Source organism: Esox lucius, chromosome 5, assembly GCF_011004845.1.
Source record: "Esox lucius isolate fEsoLuc1 chromosome 5, fEsoLuc1.pri, whole genome shotgun sequence".
Taxonomy (NCBI): domain Eukaryota; kingdom Metazoa; phylum Chordata; class Actinopteri; order Esociformes; family Esocidae; genus Esox; species Esox lucius.
In genome coordinates, this window is record NC_047573.1 from 22,889,866 (window position 1) to 22,905,550 (window position 15,685).

Consider the following 15,685-nt stretch of genomic DNA (forward strand, 5'->3'; position numbering starts at 1 on the left):
TATGCTGCTGGGGAATGACGGGAAGCCTATCCATGAGTAATCTGATCGGAGTGGCCAGACGTCTGCAACGTGTGCAACTGGAGTGGTGCTCAGATAGCGGAGCTCAGGTGAATCAGACCTGGGCTAGTGAGCACCTCTGCTGTAGCTGTGGCAGACACCTGAAGTGATCACGGTGGTTTCTGTTACACTTGAGGAAACACCTCTTCCAACTCCCATTCACAAAATGACAATGCTGCTATTGACGAGAACAGTCACACCTTTAATGTAAAGGTAAGGGTCGCCGTCCTCCAAACGAAATGAACATCTAGCATTTCGACAAAACGTGAACCAAGACCGATTTTGTGTTCTCCGTGTGTGGAATGTCATTATGTTACTCCTGTTGTTAATGGTTGCTGTTTGTGCAAGGACCTGAACATTTGGACCAGAACAAATGGACCTGAACATTTGGACCGAAACATTTGGACCTGAACATTTGGACCGGAACATTTGGACCTGAACATTTGGACCTGAACTTTTCCAGACATGAGACTGACTTGTCACCCCAAACAGGTACAGGGAGGTGCTCACCCTAGATGCAGACAGCTCATTTAACCATTTCAAGGTCCAGTCCTTTACTGACAGGCTGCTTAGGTACCAGGCCCACATAGAAATAAGAAGCCACTGTTATCAGCGCAAACTCGTGGTACTGATATTCTGGATCATTGGCCATGTCCGCAGGCTGCCAGTATAAGGCCTTCAGATAGCAGGCCTACATTATTAAAGGGTACAGCAGCTGGTGAGGTACTGCCCCGTGTCGGGGGGCAAGGAAGCGTTATCTGCACCACAAGATGTCCTCCCATACAGAGACCTTGGAAATAATGCATTTTGTGCTCGTGCGTATCACCGTACCTTCGTAGCAGGGTATCAAGGGTCTGGTCCGGCCCTGCAGAGTGGGAGGGATGATGGAACAGTAGCCATGAGGAAGGATGTGCTCCGAGTCATAGTAGACGTTCTTCCAGCGGTGGGCACAGGCCTGCAGCCGGACACACCAGGACAGGAGGATCAGAACAGAGACACACCAACACTGGCAGGCAGAATGCAGCGTCTCACTCAGGTAGGACTGGGTGAGTCCCCCCCCCCCAACAATACCTCCCCAAACACACACACACACCCAAAGAGTAACCCAGATAAATATATATATACCCAGTTTACACTTGTTACTGTGTACATTTAGACATATTTGTTTAAACCCGGTCAATTCCTTGGACATTGGTTTTCAAAGTTGTGTTTAATTGGCTACTTACAGTGCCCTCCATAAGTATTGGGACAGTAAGTCAAAATGATGAATGAGGGCACTTACATTTCCAGCATATCACGGGAGTGAAAGTGACACAACTACTGACCGCAGAACACCCCGCAGCAAAAATGACAAAGGCTAAACTGCAAAAAACTAATCACTGAAAACATAAAGGCCAGATTAGAATTTGCTAAATGTACAGTGATCAGCCAGTAAAGTTTTAGAACAGAGTTTTAGGGATGAAAGAGATGCACCTTTATCAAAGTGATGGGAAGGCAAAACTGCAGAGAACAATGGAACTGCTGATGATCTAAAGAACTGGGGGCAGTGTCATGGCATGGCCATGCGTGGCTGCTTCTGGAACAGACTCACTCATCTTTATTGATGATGAAATGAATAACGGCAGCAGCAGAATGAATTCAGAAGTGTACATAAGCATCATGGCCAGACTCATTGGGTGGCACTTCACAATGCAACAAGACAATGACACCCCAAAACAAGCCAACGGAACCAAGGCGTTCATCAGGGGTAGAAGTGGAACGTTTTAGACTGATCAAATGAGCAAAGCATCTCAAAGAACGATACCAAGTTTGGTGATTGGGTCAGACCCTCTCCTGTTATTGTATCCTAGGGATTTGCAAATAAATACTAGCTTTTATACTTCTTACATTGGCTTTAAGTTGAATTGTCCTAATACTTATGGTCACGTGATATGGGGGAACTCTGAAAGTGCTGTTATTTTTAGTTTGTAAAACAAATATGAGCTGAAACAGACAGAAACAACGGTAACAGTCTGTACTCTTGACTCATATTAATCTTTTAATCATATATTCATATGCCTTGTGTGTCCAGCAAAAATAGCCCTGTATGTATGAACAGTGTTTGAAAAATTTTAAAAATGTAATTGTTATGTGTTATCTTATTAACGGCCATTTCTGTAGAATTTATTTGAATAATTGAATCAGAAATGTGGATGTTATAAACCTCAGAAATCTATCACGTAGTGTTAACCCTCTCTGAGGGAATTGTAACCTGGTTCATGTACTGTAGTAAGGGTCTTTGTACCCCCAAATGTTATCTCTGTTCCTTAAGTTCCAACTGCTCAGGAGAGTCGAAGATTAAGAAATACCTCCTCCAAGACACTCCCAATAAAGCTGCTCTGCTTCTCTTTACAATTCTCCTGAACCAGGAATTCCACACTGAACTCGCCTGAGGGAGTCAAGGAAATCCCAGCTGGCCATGCTTCCCTAGCCGGACGGATATGAACCCAGGTTGTAGTTATGCAACTGCTCAACAATGCAGTTTCTCGGAGCGCAGAAGCATTTTAAAATTTCTGAATTGATGGAAAGTTCTTCAACACGGTTATCCAATGAAGATCCTAAGATCCATTTAGCAGCCCCTCTATAGCACAGCAAGGATGAAAAAGTGAATCACTTGGTGGAGTACATTTTTCCACAACATGTAGATTTGCAAAGAATACAAAACCATCCTACAAATATGTACCTATAAAGCAAAGCAAAAAAAGACATTTGGTGAAGGTAAAGATAAAGATAAATAAATTATTTAACAGTTCTCTAAACAACTCCTCCGGGTTATCAATAACCAGAAAGGACATGATACTCCTGAGTTCAAGCAGTCCATTGTGAAATTAACTCACAGAGCTCCATGAATGAGCATGGTAAACCACCATTAAGAAAAAAAAAGACATTAATTTAAGACCCAGAAAGTTGTTTCTTTGTTAATATTGCACATTGACAGGATTCCTCGCCTTAATCCCTTAGCCTATGATGTTTTGGATAAGCTTATTAGACTTTTGTTTTTGAGTGTGTGTGCATTTTGAGTGCATCTTAAATTAATAGGAAACTATGGCAGTGGTCTCCAAGCTTCTTTGTACAAATTATGCCACAGAAATGTGGTCAGAATTGAGACTGCATCCAAAATGACTAGATAAAAACATGTTTGCGCTCCACTAGTGCCCTGCCGAGATACCAGGGAGTTATTTGGGATGCAGTTGTAGAACCCAGTGGGGAAAGTGGTCAGGGTCTCTTTAGTTGCTGTTGGGGACAGTTATGTTCTCTATACTTTTTCACACATGCACGCGTTAGGTTAAACTATCGTTGTGGGGACATTTAAAATCCTATTTTCCCATAACCTAACCCTAAGCCCCACCATAACCATGACATTTAACTATAACATAAGTCCTAACACCTAAAACTAACCCCAATTATAACTGGAAAAACCTAACCCCTATGCTTAAAAATGTCTTATTTCTCATGGCGACTGGCAAAATGTCCCCACAAGGTTGAATTTGAAGTACCGTAAATCAAGGACAAATACTGTTTATATGAAGAATTGAGGTCTCTGTATACCCTGGGGTACAAACAAAACTTCCCTCTCCACACAGTGAGGTTGCCCTTGACCGCTGACAAAGAGCAGTCACCTTGCCGGATGTTTCACTCTTGACACACACATTTTAGAACTGTCCTTACACAAACATTTAGTCCAATTTCCTAGGCCTAGGTAAATCCAGTGGTCTAAGCTGGTCCTGGCATCTAAATTAGCCTACGGTGGTCCTGGGGTCTAAGCTGGTCTAATGTGGCCCGGTGGTCCAAGCTGGCCTACTGAGGTCTGGAGATCTAAGCTGGTCTATCTTGGTCTGGAGGTCCAAGGTGGCCTACAGTGATCTGGTGGTCTAAGATGGCATGGGAAAAGCCAGCGTTCTAAGGTGGCCAAGGGTGGCATGGGAATCAAAGATAGCCACCCTAAACCTAAAGCTAAGAATAGCCTTTTTAATTCAGGGAACCATTCAAACGTTCCAACAACATCAAATAGTCCCTGTTGTACTATCCTTCTAGGGATTTTCGGTAAAACACAGAAACACACCCACACACAGAATAATAATCACATTATTACCAGTGAGCCTAAATTGGATTCTGTTCTGACTCAAGAGAAAGGCAAAGGAAGAGGACCAATGTGAAGCATTATAGGAGACAGCACACAGTTACAAAGCCAGTTAGAGCGGGTAGAAGGGTTGTGTAGCAGAAGGCAGGCACAGTGAGAGAGCGAGAGCGTCAGGTGACTGCCTGGCAGAGGGCTGTCTGTGATAGCACTCGTGTTTTAGATGAGTCTGGCCTACAGTGAAAGCAGTATGCTGCTACTGGCACACCGACGAGGCCACTACTTAACACAACTCAGTTCTGTAACACCGGACGTATACATACCCGCTTCAAAGAACCAGCAATGTTACGTTTTCTTTTCTCTGACAGGATCATGTCCACCGTCATACGCACTGCTGTCCAGTCTGATTGGTTAAGAGTTTCAGCCTCACTAATACGCAATTGAAAAGACTGTACAGATGCTACATTTACCGAGCATGTCACAGGAGCGTTGAGTAGGATCAGGTGATTCTGTGCATGCAATCTTATACATTATGATCCAAAAACACCAAAATGATCCTAGTTCAGCACTGCTAGCCTGAGATGCTCCATACATAGGCTCAGTACAGAGCCGCATCTGCCAGGCAGCCCTTCCTCTCCTCCTGCGGAGAAACGTGAGTCCATTCAGATGAGATAAAAACAAATGTCAGCAGGCTGTCCTCGACAGGGGCCAATGCACAGACACGTGGCTCAGTCTGTTATCACCAACCCTGCCATACAGTAAAAAAAAACAACACTTTGTCAAACTGCAACAAGGTCTGTTTTAAACTTCAAATGTTCTTTATATTTTTGCTTAACCAGATGGTCTACAGATCAGATGCTAAAACTATAGACAAACCGTCAACTAGCGTATAGCGTATAGAGTCCGCTAGACTGTCGAGCTATAAAGCATCTGTTCAGGAACTCACCAAAAGTGTTACTTTTAAACCTCTGTAATGAGTCATGAATAACAACAGTCGGAAGTGGTGCAAACACCACGGCGATATACCACTTCAGCAATGGACAGAGTTTTGAAATGGAACAAGATCTGATCACCAATCGCAAGATCCCTCCAACTCCCCCCTTATCAACAAAACATATTTCAACACACTGCCACCTGCCAGCGGTGTTTGGAGTTTCTCTCCACAAGGCCAGGAGAGGCTGCCAGTGTCCTTCTACTCTGTCTTTCTCTACGTGGGCTTATAGTCTTTGAAAGGTGTCCTTCGTCCAACCACTACTCTGGACGCCTCCGGCCTGTCCAGACGTTTTCAGGGCCATAGAACCTCCCCAGGGCCCAAAGTCAAGCTTTGGGGTCGAAGACGGAGGTTTGGCGCCTTCATCGACCCACTGCTTTTTTTAAAGGAACGTTAGGAGACCACCGTCATGGAGAACTGAAGCGTAAACAAACGCAGCCAGCTGCCTTCCAATCCAGGAGTAAAGCTCACATATAGAAACCCGGACTTAGAGAGCCACAGCCATGTTGACACGTCAGGGAGCGCTACCACCGTCAGTCTGATGACCGCTCTAAGACGGTTGAGGTATATTCAAATCAACAGCCAAGCCGTTCCGCTATCTCCAAACATAATCCACACAAGAAAACACACACAAACACAGAAACACTTTTGAAGTGCACACACAGACAGAATTGCACACAAATAAAACAGCATTAAACAAATAGGAAATTCCAAAAAATAAGCAAACAAAATCGTATAAATATATCACTTCGAATTGTATCCACTTATCCATTTCAAAACAGTGATACAGCATTGCCAGTAACAAGGCAGAAAGGAATATTTTGATTTAAAAAACATCTGGGATTTCACTATGTGGTTCATGGTAAAACATGGTGGAACAATGATAGCAGTTTAAACCCGGCTAGTTTTACAAGCATACATGGTTTGTGGTAAACAATTGCTGATGTATCGAGGTATTTTCTCCTCGTTTTCAGTTTTTGGAAATTATAGATGCAGCCCCATCCTCCCAGTTCACCAAGTTGCTTCTACTTTCTAACATGGAGTTGTTTTCATCCAGAAAATGCTCACATCAATTCAACGCTTTTAAATCTGTAACAAAGACTTTGGGGGAAAACAGATGAAAAAGATTACGAAACATGATCAGCGCGATAGCGTGAAGTTTGAACTCACCAGTACATTTCCATTAGGTTTATCTTGCCGGGCCAGGCTGACCCCCATCCACTCATCATCCCTGTCCCCCTGGCACGTCTTCCCACAGGACTCCCTGGCTTTGTTCCCTGCAGGTGACAGACAGAAGGCCACAGTGTGTTAACATTGACAGTAACACATGGGGTTGACAAAGAGCATGTCTTTCCCATTTTCTAAAAGCCAACACATGAAAGGGATGCCTAGTGGCAAGTCCAATACAGTTCTAACAAACTATTAACTCTGAACTTGATCTTCTAATCTTTTGGAGAGATCTTTCTGTTTGTTGATGTAGCAGAAGTCTTTTGGTGAACTTTGGTCCCATGATGAGTGAACTTGCTTGAAGTCTTTCGATGTAATAATGCAATTTTTAATTGGGCACAGGAGAGGGTAGTGCCCGAAACACAACTTGTTGAAAGAAATACCATTCTCAAAGCGCACCACACATCCAACCGGTGTCATGTGATAGAGATGAAAATATCTTTAACAAACGTTTAAAGACGGATGATCAGTAGATGCAAAAACTAGCATGGTTTTCTATTATGCCTTGTTTGCTGGAAATTAAAGATTAAAACAATATAACACGACAGAAATGAATGGTGGTTAATGGCATTTGTGATGGCATATGAGATGCCATATGAGATGCCATATATGAAAAATAAATGTAATTTATATTAGGTTAAAAACTGAGCAGCCTGAGGTTTACTACTGAACAGTGAGAATCACGATAATACAAACTTACAGTGAGGTTCAATATTAAAAAGCCTTACAGTGAGGATCACAATTAAACAGTCTTACAGGGACATTTTCTATTAAATAGTCTTACAGTGAGGTTCATTATTAAATGGTCTTGCAGTGTGGTTCACTATTAACAAGCCTTACAGTGAGGTTCATCATAAGTCTAACACTGAGGTTTACTTTTAAATAGTCTTACAGTGAGATTCACTATTAAATGACCTTACAATGAGGTTCACTATTAAATAGTTTAATAGTGAGATTCACTATTAAATAGTCTTACAGTGAGATTCACTATTAAATAGTCTTACAGTGAGATTCACTATTAAATAGTTTTACAGTGAGGTTTACTATTAAATAGTCTTACAGTTTGATTTAGTCTCACAGTCAGGTGTACTACTGAACAGACAGCGGGAACATAGAACATGTTAAGTCCATCCACATTTGATCTGAATGCCAGGCAGCTTTAATCAGTATTGACACTAAACAAACAGATATGGTTCAAACCCCACGCTGCAGTTCAGAATGTTGTGTGTTTGTTTGTCTACAGATAGATGGACAGCATAGTGCTCGAGGAAGATAGGAAGAAATGGTTGAAACACAAGCTTATTCCTTAATGGAAACCTATTTCCAGTAACCTTTTTGTGTATAACTTGTGACCAGGGCCCATAAAGTTGTGGTTACAAGCAGTGTGCTGTGTTAGAATAGTGTCATTTGGGACAGTGTAGAATAGTGTGTCATTTGGGGACAGTGTAGAATAGTGTGTTATTTGGGACAGTGTAGAATAGTGTGTCATTTGGGGACAGTGTAGAATAGTGTGTCATTTGGGACAGTGTAGAATAGTGTGTCATTTGGGGACAGTGTAGAATAGTGTGTCATTTGGGACAGTGTAGAATAGTGTGTCATTTGGGGACAGTGTCTTGTGTAAAGGTCATCCCACCCTGTTTAATCATTACCGGATGTTTAGCAGAACTCTACACTGAAGGAGCTGCCCAGCTATTTCATGTTTGCTAACATATAAAAGTGGCTTAGAAAATGTCCTTTGATGGTGCTATTCTGACGGCTTCTAGGCCTTGGCGTCCATTTATTCTGGTTCTCTACGACATTCTTGAACGCTGAAGAAGATCTAAAGGACATAAGGAATGTCTGAGAAAGGAGAAAGGTTGTCCCCATCCCAAATTATCCCAAACCCTATGTAGTGAACTCCTTTTCAACAGGGCCATTAAGGTTCTGGTCCAGAGTAGTTCACTACAGGGATTAGGGTGCCACTTGAGCTGCGGCCTAAGACAAAAGCATTAGTGCCATTAAGACATAAAACTACAATTTAACAGTAAACAGCAGTAAGGAAAGCATTTACTCATTCACATTACAAGAATTTACTGGGAGAGGGGTGGGGTCTGGGAGGGGTGTGGTCTGAGAGTGGGAGGGGTCTGAGAGGGGCTGGGGGTTGCTTGGTAGTGGTTTGCAGGTATTAGGAGAGGCTTCACTGTTGTAAATGGATATATAATCCCTTTACATATCTCTCTTTCATCCCTCTTCATCTATCTCTCCTTCATCCCTCTTTCTCCCCATCTACGTCATCTTTATTTATCTCCCTCTACTTCAACTTTTTTTTTTTATCTCTCTCTCTACTTGGTCTCCCTCGTTATCCCCGTCTGTACTTCTCACCTTCTCTTTTCTGTCTTTCTCTATCCTCCTGTCCCCATACTTCAGCAACCAGCCAGCGGCATGGGTGCCAAACAATCCTGACCCCTGAAAGTTTCAGTTCCTCAGCCTCCCATCTCAGACCACGGGTTGGTGTTCCCCAATCACATCACACCCCCTACAGAGTGCACTACTGTCAGCCAGGGTCCAATGGCTCTGGTCAAAAGAAGTGCACTGTATAGAACATAGGTGGACATTTGAGCTGCAGCCACAGATTTGCTGGAGCAGTCAGTGTAAATATGAAAAGTTATAATTGACGCTATTTCCGCAGTTCATCGCTAATATTTTCTCTGAGACACCCTAGGGCTAAACTCCCTCTGTCTGGAGTGATTCATGGTAGCCTTCTCTCTCTGTGTGAGTGTGTGCCTTTGTGCACGGGCATGTGCGAGCGCTTGCATGTGGGTGCGAGAGAGAGAGCGGGAGCAAGGCAGTAAGAAAGAGAGAAAGGTCAGGGAGGAAGCAAAAGAGAGAGACGTAAGAGATAAGGAAAAGAAAAAGATATATAGAAAGAAAGAGATAGAGAGTACCGCAAAAGGGCCCCAGGTCTGGCCTGATGCTTTCTTTAATAACGTATGTCTTGTTGGTGACATGGAGATGTAAGTGGGGGTTCTATTAAACCCACATAAAACCTTTGCTCTCTTGACAAGAAAAGGAACTTTGAGATATTTCTTCTGCTCAGTTTTGGCACAATCTCTTGGAAAATATTTGTTAAAACATGAATTATATCTATCAAAATATTTCTGGACTTTTGGCACCCCAAGAATGTTCTGTTTCTGTATGTCTTCAAATAATATTAACTAACAGCTGAGCAGCGTTGAAGCTTGTCACTGCCCACTGTATGTTTGGTATTTTGATAGAATGTACGATATGAATACAATAGCAGCAGATATTGTACCCTAGCAGTTAAGAGCATTGGGCCAGTAACCAAAATGTTGCTGGATTTAATCCCGGAGAAAAATGTGTTGTTTAGCCCTTGAAAAAGTCAGATCACTCTAACTGTACCAGGCTTGCAGTGGGTCATAAATAATGTCTGATTCCCTGGCTTTGACCATGCTCTCCAAGGTTTTGACCCAGCAGTATGTACAATGGCTGCCAAATGGTCAGTGGCTCCGTGTTTCAAACAGTTCTCAATGAATAAAAAAAAGGGTCTGTGTCCAGTGGTGGTCCTGAATATGAATGCTTTAGTCCTTGGATGAAGGTGGTGTGTTTGTAATTTATAGAATGCTCTACTAGAGGGTCAGCGTGTGGTGGAACTAAATAGAACCCTGGTCTTAGGTTGTGTGATAGTGTCAGTACTGAATAGAAACCTGGTCCTAGGTTGTGAGGTAGTGTCTGTACTGAATAGAACCCTGGTCCTATTTTGTGTGATAGTGTCAGTACTGAATAGAACCCTGGTCCTAGGTTGTGTCATAGTGTCTGTACTGAATAGAACCCTGGTCCTGGATTGTGTGGTAGTGTCTGTACTGAATAAAACCCTGGTTCTAGGTTGTGTGGTAGTGTCTGTACTGAATAGAACCCTGGTCCTAGGTTGTGTGATAGTGTCAGTACTGAATAGAAACCTGGTCCTAGGTTGTGTGATAGTGTCAGTACTGAATAGAACCCTGGTCCTATTTTGTGTGATAGTGTCAGTACTGAATAGAACCCTGGTCCTAGGTTGTGTGGTAGTGTCTATACTGAATAGAACCCTGGTCCTAGGTTGTGTGGTAGTGTCTGTACTGAATAGAACCCTGGTCCTATTTTGTGTGATGGTGTCAGTACTGAATAGAACCCTGGTCCTAGGTTGTGTGATAGTGTCAGTACTGAATAGAAACCTGGTCCTAGGTTGTGTGGTAGTGTCTGTACTGAATAGAACCCTGGTCCTATTTTGTGTGATAGTGTCAGTACTGAATAGAACCCTGGTCCTAGGTTGTGTGGTAGTGTCTGTACTGAATAGAACCCTGGTCCTATTTTGTGTGATAGTTTCAGTACTGAATAGAACCCTGGTCCTAGGTTATGTGGTAGTGTCTGTACTGAATAGAACCCTGGTCCTATTTTGTGTGATAGTGTCAGTACTGAATAGAACCCTGGTCCTAGGTTGTGTGATAGTGTCAGTACTGAATAGAACCCTGGTCCTAGGTTGTGTGGTAGTGTCTGTACTGAATAGAACCCTGGTCCTATTTTGTGTGATAGTGTCAGTACTGAATAGAACCCTGGTCCTAGGTTGTGTGATAGTGTCAGTAATTAATAGAACCCTGGTCCTAGGTTGTGTGGTAGTGTCTGTACTGAATAGCACCCTGGTCCTATTTTGTGTGATAGTGTCAGTACTGAATAGAAACCTGGTCCTAGGTTGTGTGGTAGTGTCTGTACTGAATAGAACCCTGGTCCTATTTTGTGTGATAGTGTCAGTATTGAATAGAATACTGGTCCTAGGTTGTGTCATAGTGTCTGTACTGAATAGAACCCTGGTCCTGGGTTGTGTGGTAGTGTCTGTACTGAATAGAACTCTGGTTCTAGGTTGTGTGGTAGTGCCTGTACTGAATAGAACCCTGGTCATAGGTTGTGTGATAGTGTCAGTACTGAATAGAACCCTGGTCCTGGGTTGTGTGCTAGTGTCTGAACTGAATAGAACCCTGTTCCTAAGTTGTGTGATAGTGTCTGTACTGAACAGAACCCTGGTTCTAGGTTGTGCGGTAGAGTCTGTATTGAATGCTGGTTCTAGGGATTGTGGTTAATCAGCGTTTCTCTGGTCCTTCATGACTGTGGGGTTGGTTGTTCAGTACTGACCTCTTCCCAGGTCCATCTCAGTGCATTGTCTCTCAGGGTTGCTGTGGACACGACACTTGAACACGGCTCCTGGGGTGTGAACAGAGCTGCTGTAGATAGAGTTGGCCTTGGGAGCCCCTACCAGAACCCTGTAGACGGAAACAATATTTTAAACAAGTAATAAATTAACCCATCTTGTCTCAGCAATCAGTCAAGTACTGAACAAAAGGGAGGGGGACAAGGGAGAAAAGAGCTGTAGGTGGAAGTGTTGGGGGTTATATAAGCATATATATACAAAGACATATATAGGTTGTATCAGCCTGTATTATATACAGAGACATATTGTAGGACGTTTATATCAGTCTATAAACAGAGACATAGGGAGGCTATATCAGTCTACATACAGAGACATATGGAGGTTGTATCAGTCTATGCACATAGAAATAGGGGATTTATATCAGGCTGTATACAGAGACATTGGGAGGTTATATCAGTCTATATACAGAGATAAGGAGGTTATATCAGTCTATATACAGAGATAAGGAGGTTATATCAGTCTATATACAGAGACATAGGGAGGTTGTATCAGTCAAGATACAGAGATAAGGAGGTTATATCAGGTTACATACAGAGACATAGAGAGGTTGCATCAGTCTATATACAGAGAGATGGAGGTTATATCAATCTATATACAGAGACATATGGAGGTTGTACCAGTCTATATACAGAGACATGGAGGTTATATCAGTCTATATACAGAGATAGGGAGGTTATATCAGTCTATATACAGAGACATAGAGGTTGTAGCAGTGTATATACAGAGACATGGAGGTTGTAGCAGTGTATATACAGAGACATGGAGGTTGTACCAGTGTATATACAGAGAGATGGAGGTTGTACCAGTGTATATACAGAGACATGGAGGTTGTACCAGTGTATATACAGAGAGATTGAGGTTGTACCGGTGTATATACAGAGAGATGGAGGTTGTACCAGTGTATATACAGAGAGATGGAGGTTATATCAGTGTATATACAGAGAGATGGAGGTTGTACCGGTGTATATACAGAGAGATGGAGGTTGTACCGGTGTATATACAGAGAGATGGAGGTTATATCAGTGTATATACAGAGAGATGGAGGTTGTACCGGTGTATATACAGAGAGATGGAGGTTATATCAGTGTATATACAGAGAGATGGAGGTTGTACCGGTGTATATACAGAGAGATGGAGGTTGTACCGGTGTATATACAGAGAGATGGAGGTTGTACCAGTGTATATACAGAGAGATGGAGGTTGTACCGGTGTATATACAGAGAGATGGAGGTTGTACCAGTGTATATACAGAGAGATGGAGGTTGTACCGGTGTATATACAGAGAGATGGAGGTTGTACCGGTGTATATACAGAGAGATGGAGGTTATATCAGTGTATATACAGAGAGATGGAGGTTATATCAGTGTATATACAGAGAGATGGAGGTTATATCAGTGTATATACAGAGAGATGGAGGTTGTACCGGTGTATATACAGAGAGATGGAGGTTGTACCGGTGTATATACAGAGAGATGGAGGTTGTACCAGTGTATATACAGACACATATGGAGGGCCACATTTTGAGAAACCTAATAGTTACTTAACATATCTTCCTCACAGTTGTGTAAAATAACTGATTGTGTTCTGTCATGTGAGATGAAAGGATTTTGTTCTCTTGTTTACAGATGAAGCTATTGTTTACGCTTTTGCCCCCTGTGGCTTCAGCAGTCTCTTTATGAGCTTCAGTCCACATTTACTACCTTGCAGAAAGCGTTTCTTGACCCGAAACTGTCAAAGCTAAGAACATGCTAATTTTAAATGGTTAGGGTTTGATCTGAACAGAAGATTCAGGACATGTCGCTGCAGTTTGTACCAGAAACTGGTCATTCTTGATGTCTCCTACACCAATGAACTGCACTCTCTGAAGCCTAAAATCTGCCTGTGCTTTACTACAGTCAACAATCCCTTTGATCTCTGCTGAGTTGGGGAGATATTTTTTTGCTTATCACAAATGTTCCCTCTCTGGCTTTTCAGAAAGATGTTCAGGACCTTTTGAGTTTTAAGGATTAGATGTTTTTCTTGATTTGTTGTGTGGGATGGGTTTGTGCGTATTACTGTGTGGGTTTATTTTTTATTTTTTATATATACATGTACTCTGTTAACATGGGTAATTAATTAACTGTGAAATGACATTTGTTCACAGTCACAAAGTGACTACCCAGTCATAAAACATTTACACTTAAAGACAATGAAGATGAAGAAAAAGAAAAGCCAACCGCATTGGAGGATGTTATTTTTGATATACTTTTTAGTAGTTTTGGTTATTAAACTTCAGTTATAAAATGTTATCTGAATGTGCTCATGGGGTAATTTAGGCTAACTTCTGCTTCCATTGTGCAGGTATGAAAAAAGCCATGTCCAATTAGAGTAGGCCTTGTCTCATGAGTTGTAGTAGATGGAAACAAAAACTCTAAGTAAGACTTAAATAGCTGCTAAAATGAACATTGCAGCCAGCAACAAAATCTCACATGTCAAAGGCACATGTCAACAGCACACATCCTATTATCAATGTCACTGTAGTGGCATCTCATATTCATCTGCCCCACTCCAGCACAGGGCAAGCCCAACCTATTTAAGTATTGCATCGTATATTCAAGGTTGGAACTGAGGGAAACACGAGAAGGCAAGGTCCCAAAGGGAAATCAAATAAAAATCAACTTCCTATTAGAACATTTGTTTTTAGTGACGTTTTCACCAATGGATACATGGTTAAGTCACGGCATAATGTCACTGACTCATGAGAACATAGACAATGGTTTGTGTTGTGACAGTAATAGTGGGACATCACTTAACCCTTGAGTGCTGGAAGCCGGGACATATCAGCTACTACAGTATAAATGTCCCAAATAAAACAAATGACATGCACAATTCTTAAACTCAACCAACGAATCAAACTGTAGACAAAATTAAGATGAGACAAACTTCCACAGTGACTAAAATCGATACATTTTGTCATTATTGTCCCTATGAACTCGCATTGTTGCATCGGCCATATACAAGAATGCCGTAGTTTTACCAAAAGCAGATGTGGAGCAGTTTTCGACTTTACACTTTTAAATGAGACATACATTTGTGTTGGAAAAAATGTATTATTAACTTTGTGATTTAGACTGCAGCATTATTCTGCAACAACGGCGTACAGTCTACGCAGCGTGCACACATCTGAATGATCCAAATACAATCCATAAGAATTGCGCAACAACCAAACTTTGCCATTAATGTGCAAGGGCGGATACTAACTGCAAACAGCCCAGATTATAGTTACAGTCCTTGTAAAAAATATAATAGGCTTTCAAAAGTACACATTTATGTATGAGACTTACCAGCGTGTATTGTCATGATAATGCTCTAGAACTGAATATCCAAAAAAACTTGAATCAGGTCCACGGAACACAATAGGATGTTCTAAGTCAATGTTGTATGAGTAAACTACAGAAACGGATAAAAACACACAGAGAACATAGAAAAGGGTTCTCTTCTGATTCAGAAAATGAGACATCCTCCTGAGCATCCTCGTGAGGGACATCACTGGTTCTCAAACAAAAGCCCGTCAAGGTTTCAGTGCTAAAGAATAAGTTACAAAAACTAAAGACTTCAACTAGTTTCTGAGGTCTAGCACTCCGAACATTGAAAAATGTCAGTGGTAGGGGTCGAGAATAAAAAAAAAAACGTTCTGGTGAGAAGTAATGGTCACGTCAGCTGCTCTCCATACTGTGAATCTGTGGAACTTGTGTCTCCTGCACAGATTTGCTCGCGGCGGTGATAAGTGCGGTCATAGTGAAACGCGAATGCGGTTCGGGGCGCGAGAGTCACATTTCACAAAACAACCCGCCTAGCACTACCACCGTGTGTGCAGTGATGCCCCCTATCGTTCAATGGTGCCGAGCGAATCAAGTGAAATAGAAATTACCAGTTTAATTATGATTTTTTTATGACATCGTCTGGTCTTCAACAAATTTACGCAGGCTTCATTGCGGTAATATCTGCATTAAACAGGCGGTAATTCACTACACAACAGGGCCCGTTTCAGTCAGCTAGTGTTAAGGGTTTAAATTGA

The 15,685-nt window shown here is 42.0% G+C and overlaps 1 protein-coding gene across 1 annotated transcript in view; it reads right to left on the reverse strand.

Annotated features, from left to right (window-relative positions):
- Positions 1–15,460, reverse strand: part of itga9 (integrin, alpha 9) — an 87,466-nt gene extending 72,006 nt beyond the window's left edge. The window contains exons 1-4 of the mRNA XM_029119909.2: positions 14,952–15,460; positions 11,553–11,680; positions 6,336–6,442; positions 889–1,012 (exon numbers count right to left, since the gene is read on the reverse strand). Of these exons, the coding sequence (XP_028975742.2) occupies positions 889–1,012; positions 6,336–6,442; positions 11,553–11,680; positions 14,952–15,154 (562 nt within the window). The 5' untranslated portion in view covers positions 15,155–15,460. The remainder of the gene's footprint in view (positions 1–888; positions 1,013–6,335; positions 6,443–11,552; positions 11,681–14,951) is intronic.
- Between the last annotated feature and the right edge of the window lie 225 nt (positions 15,461–15,685).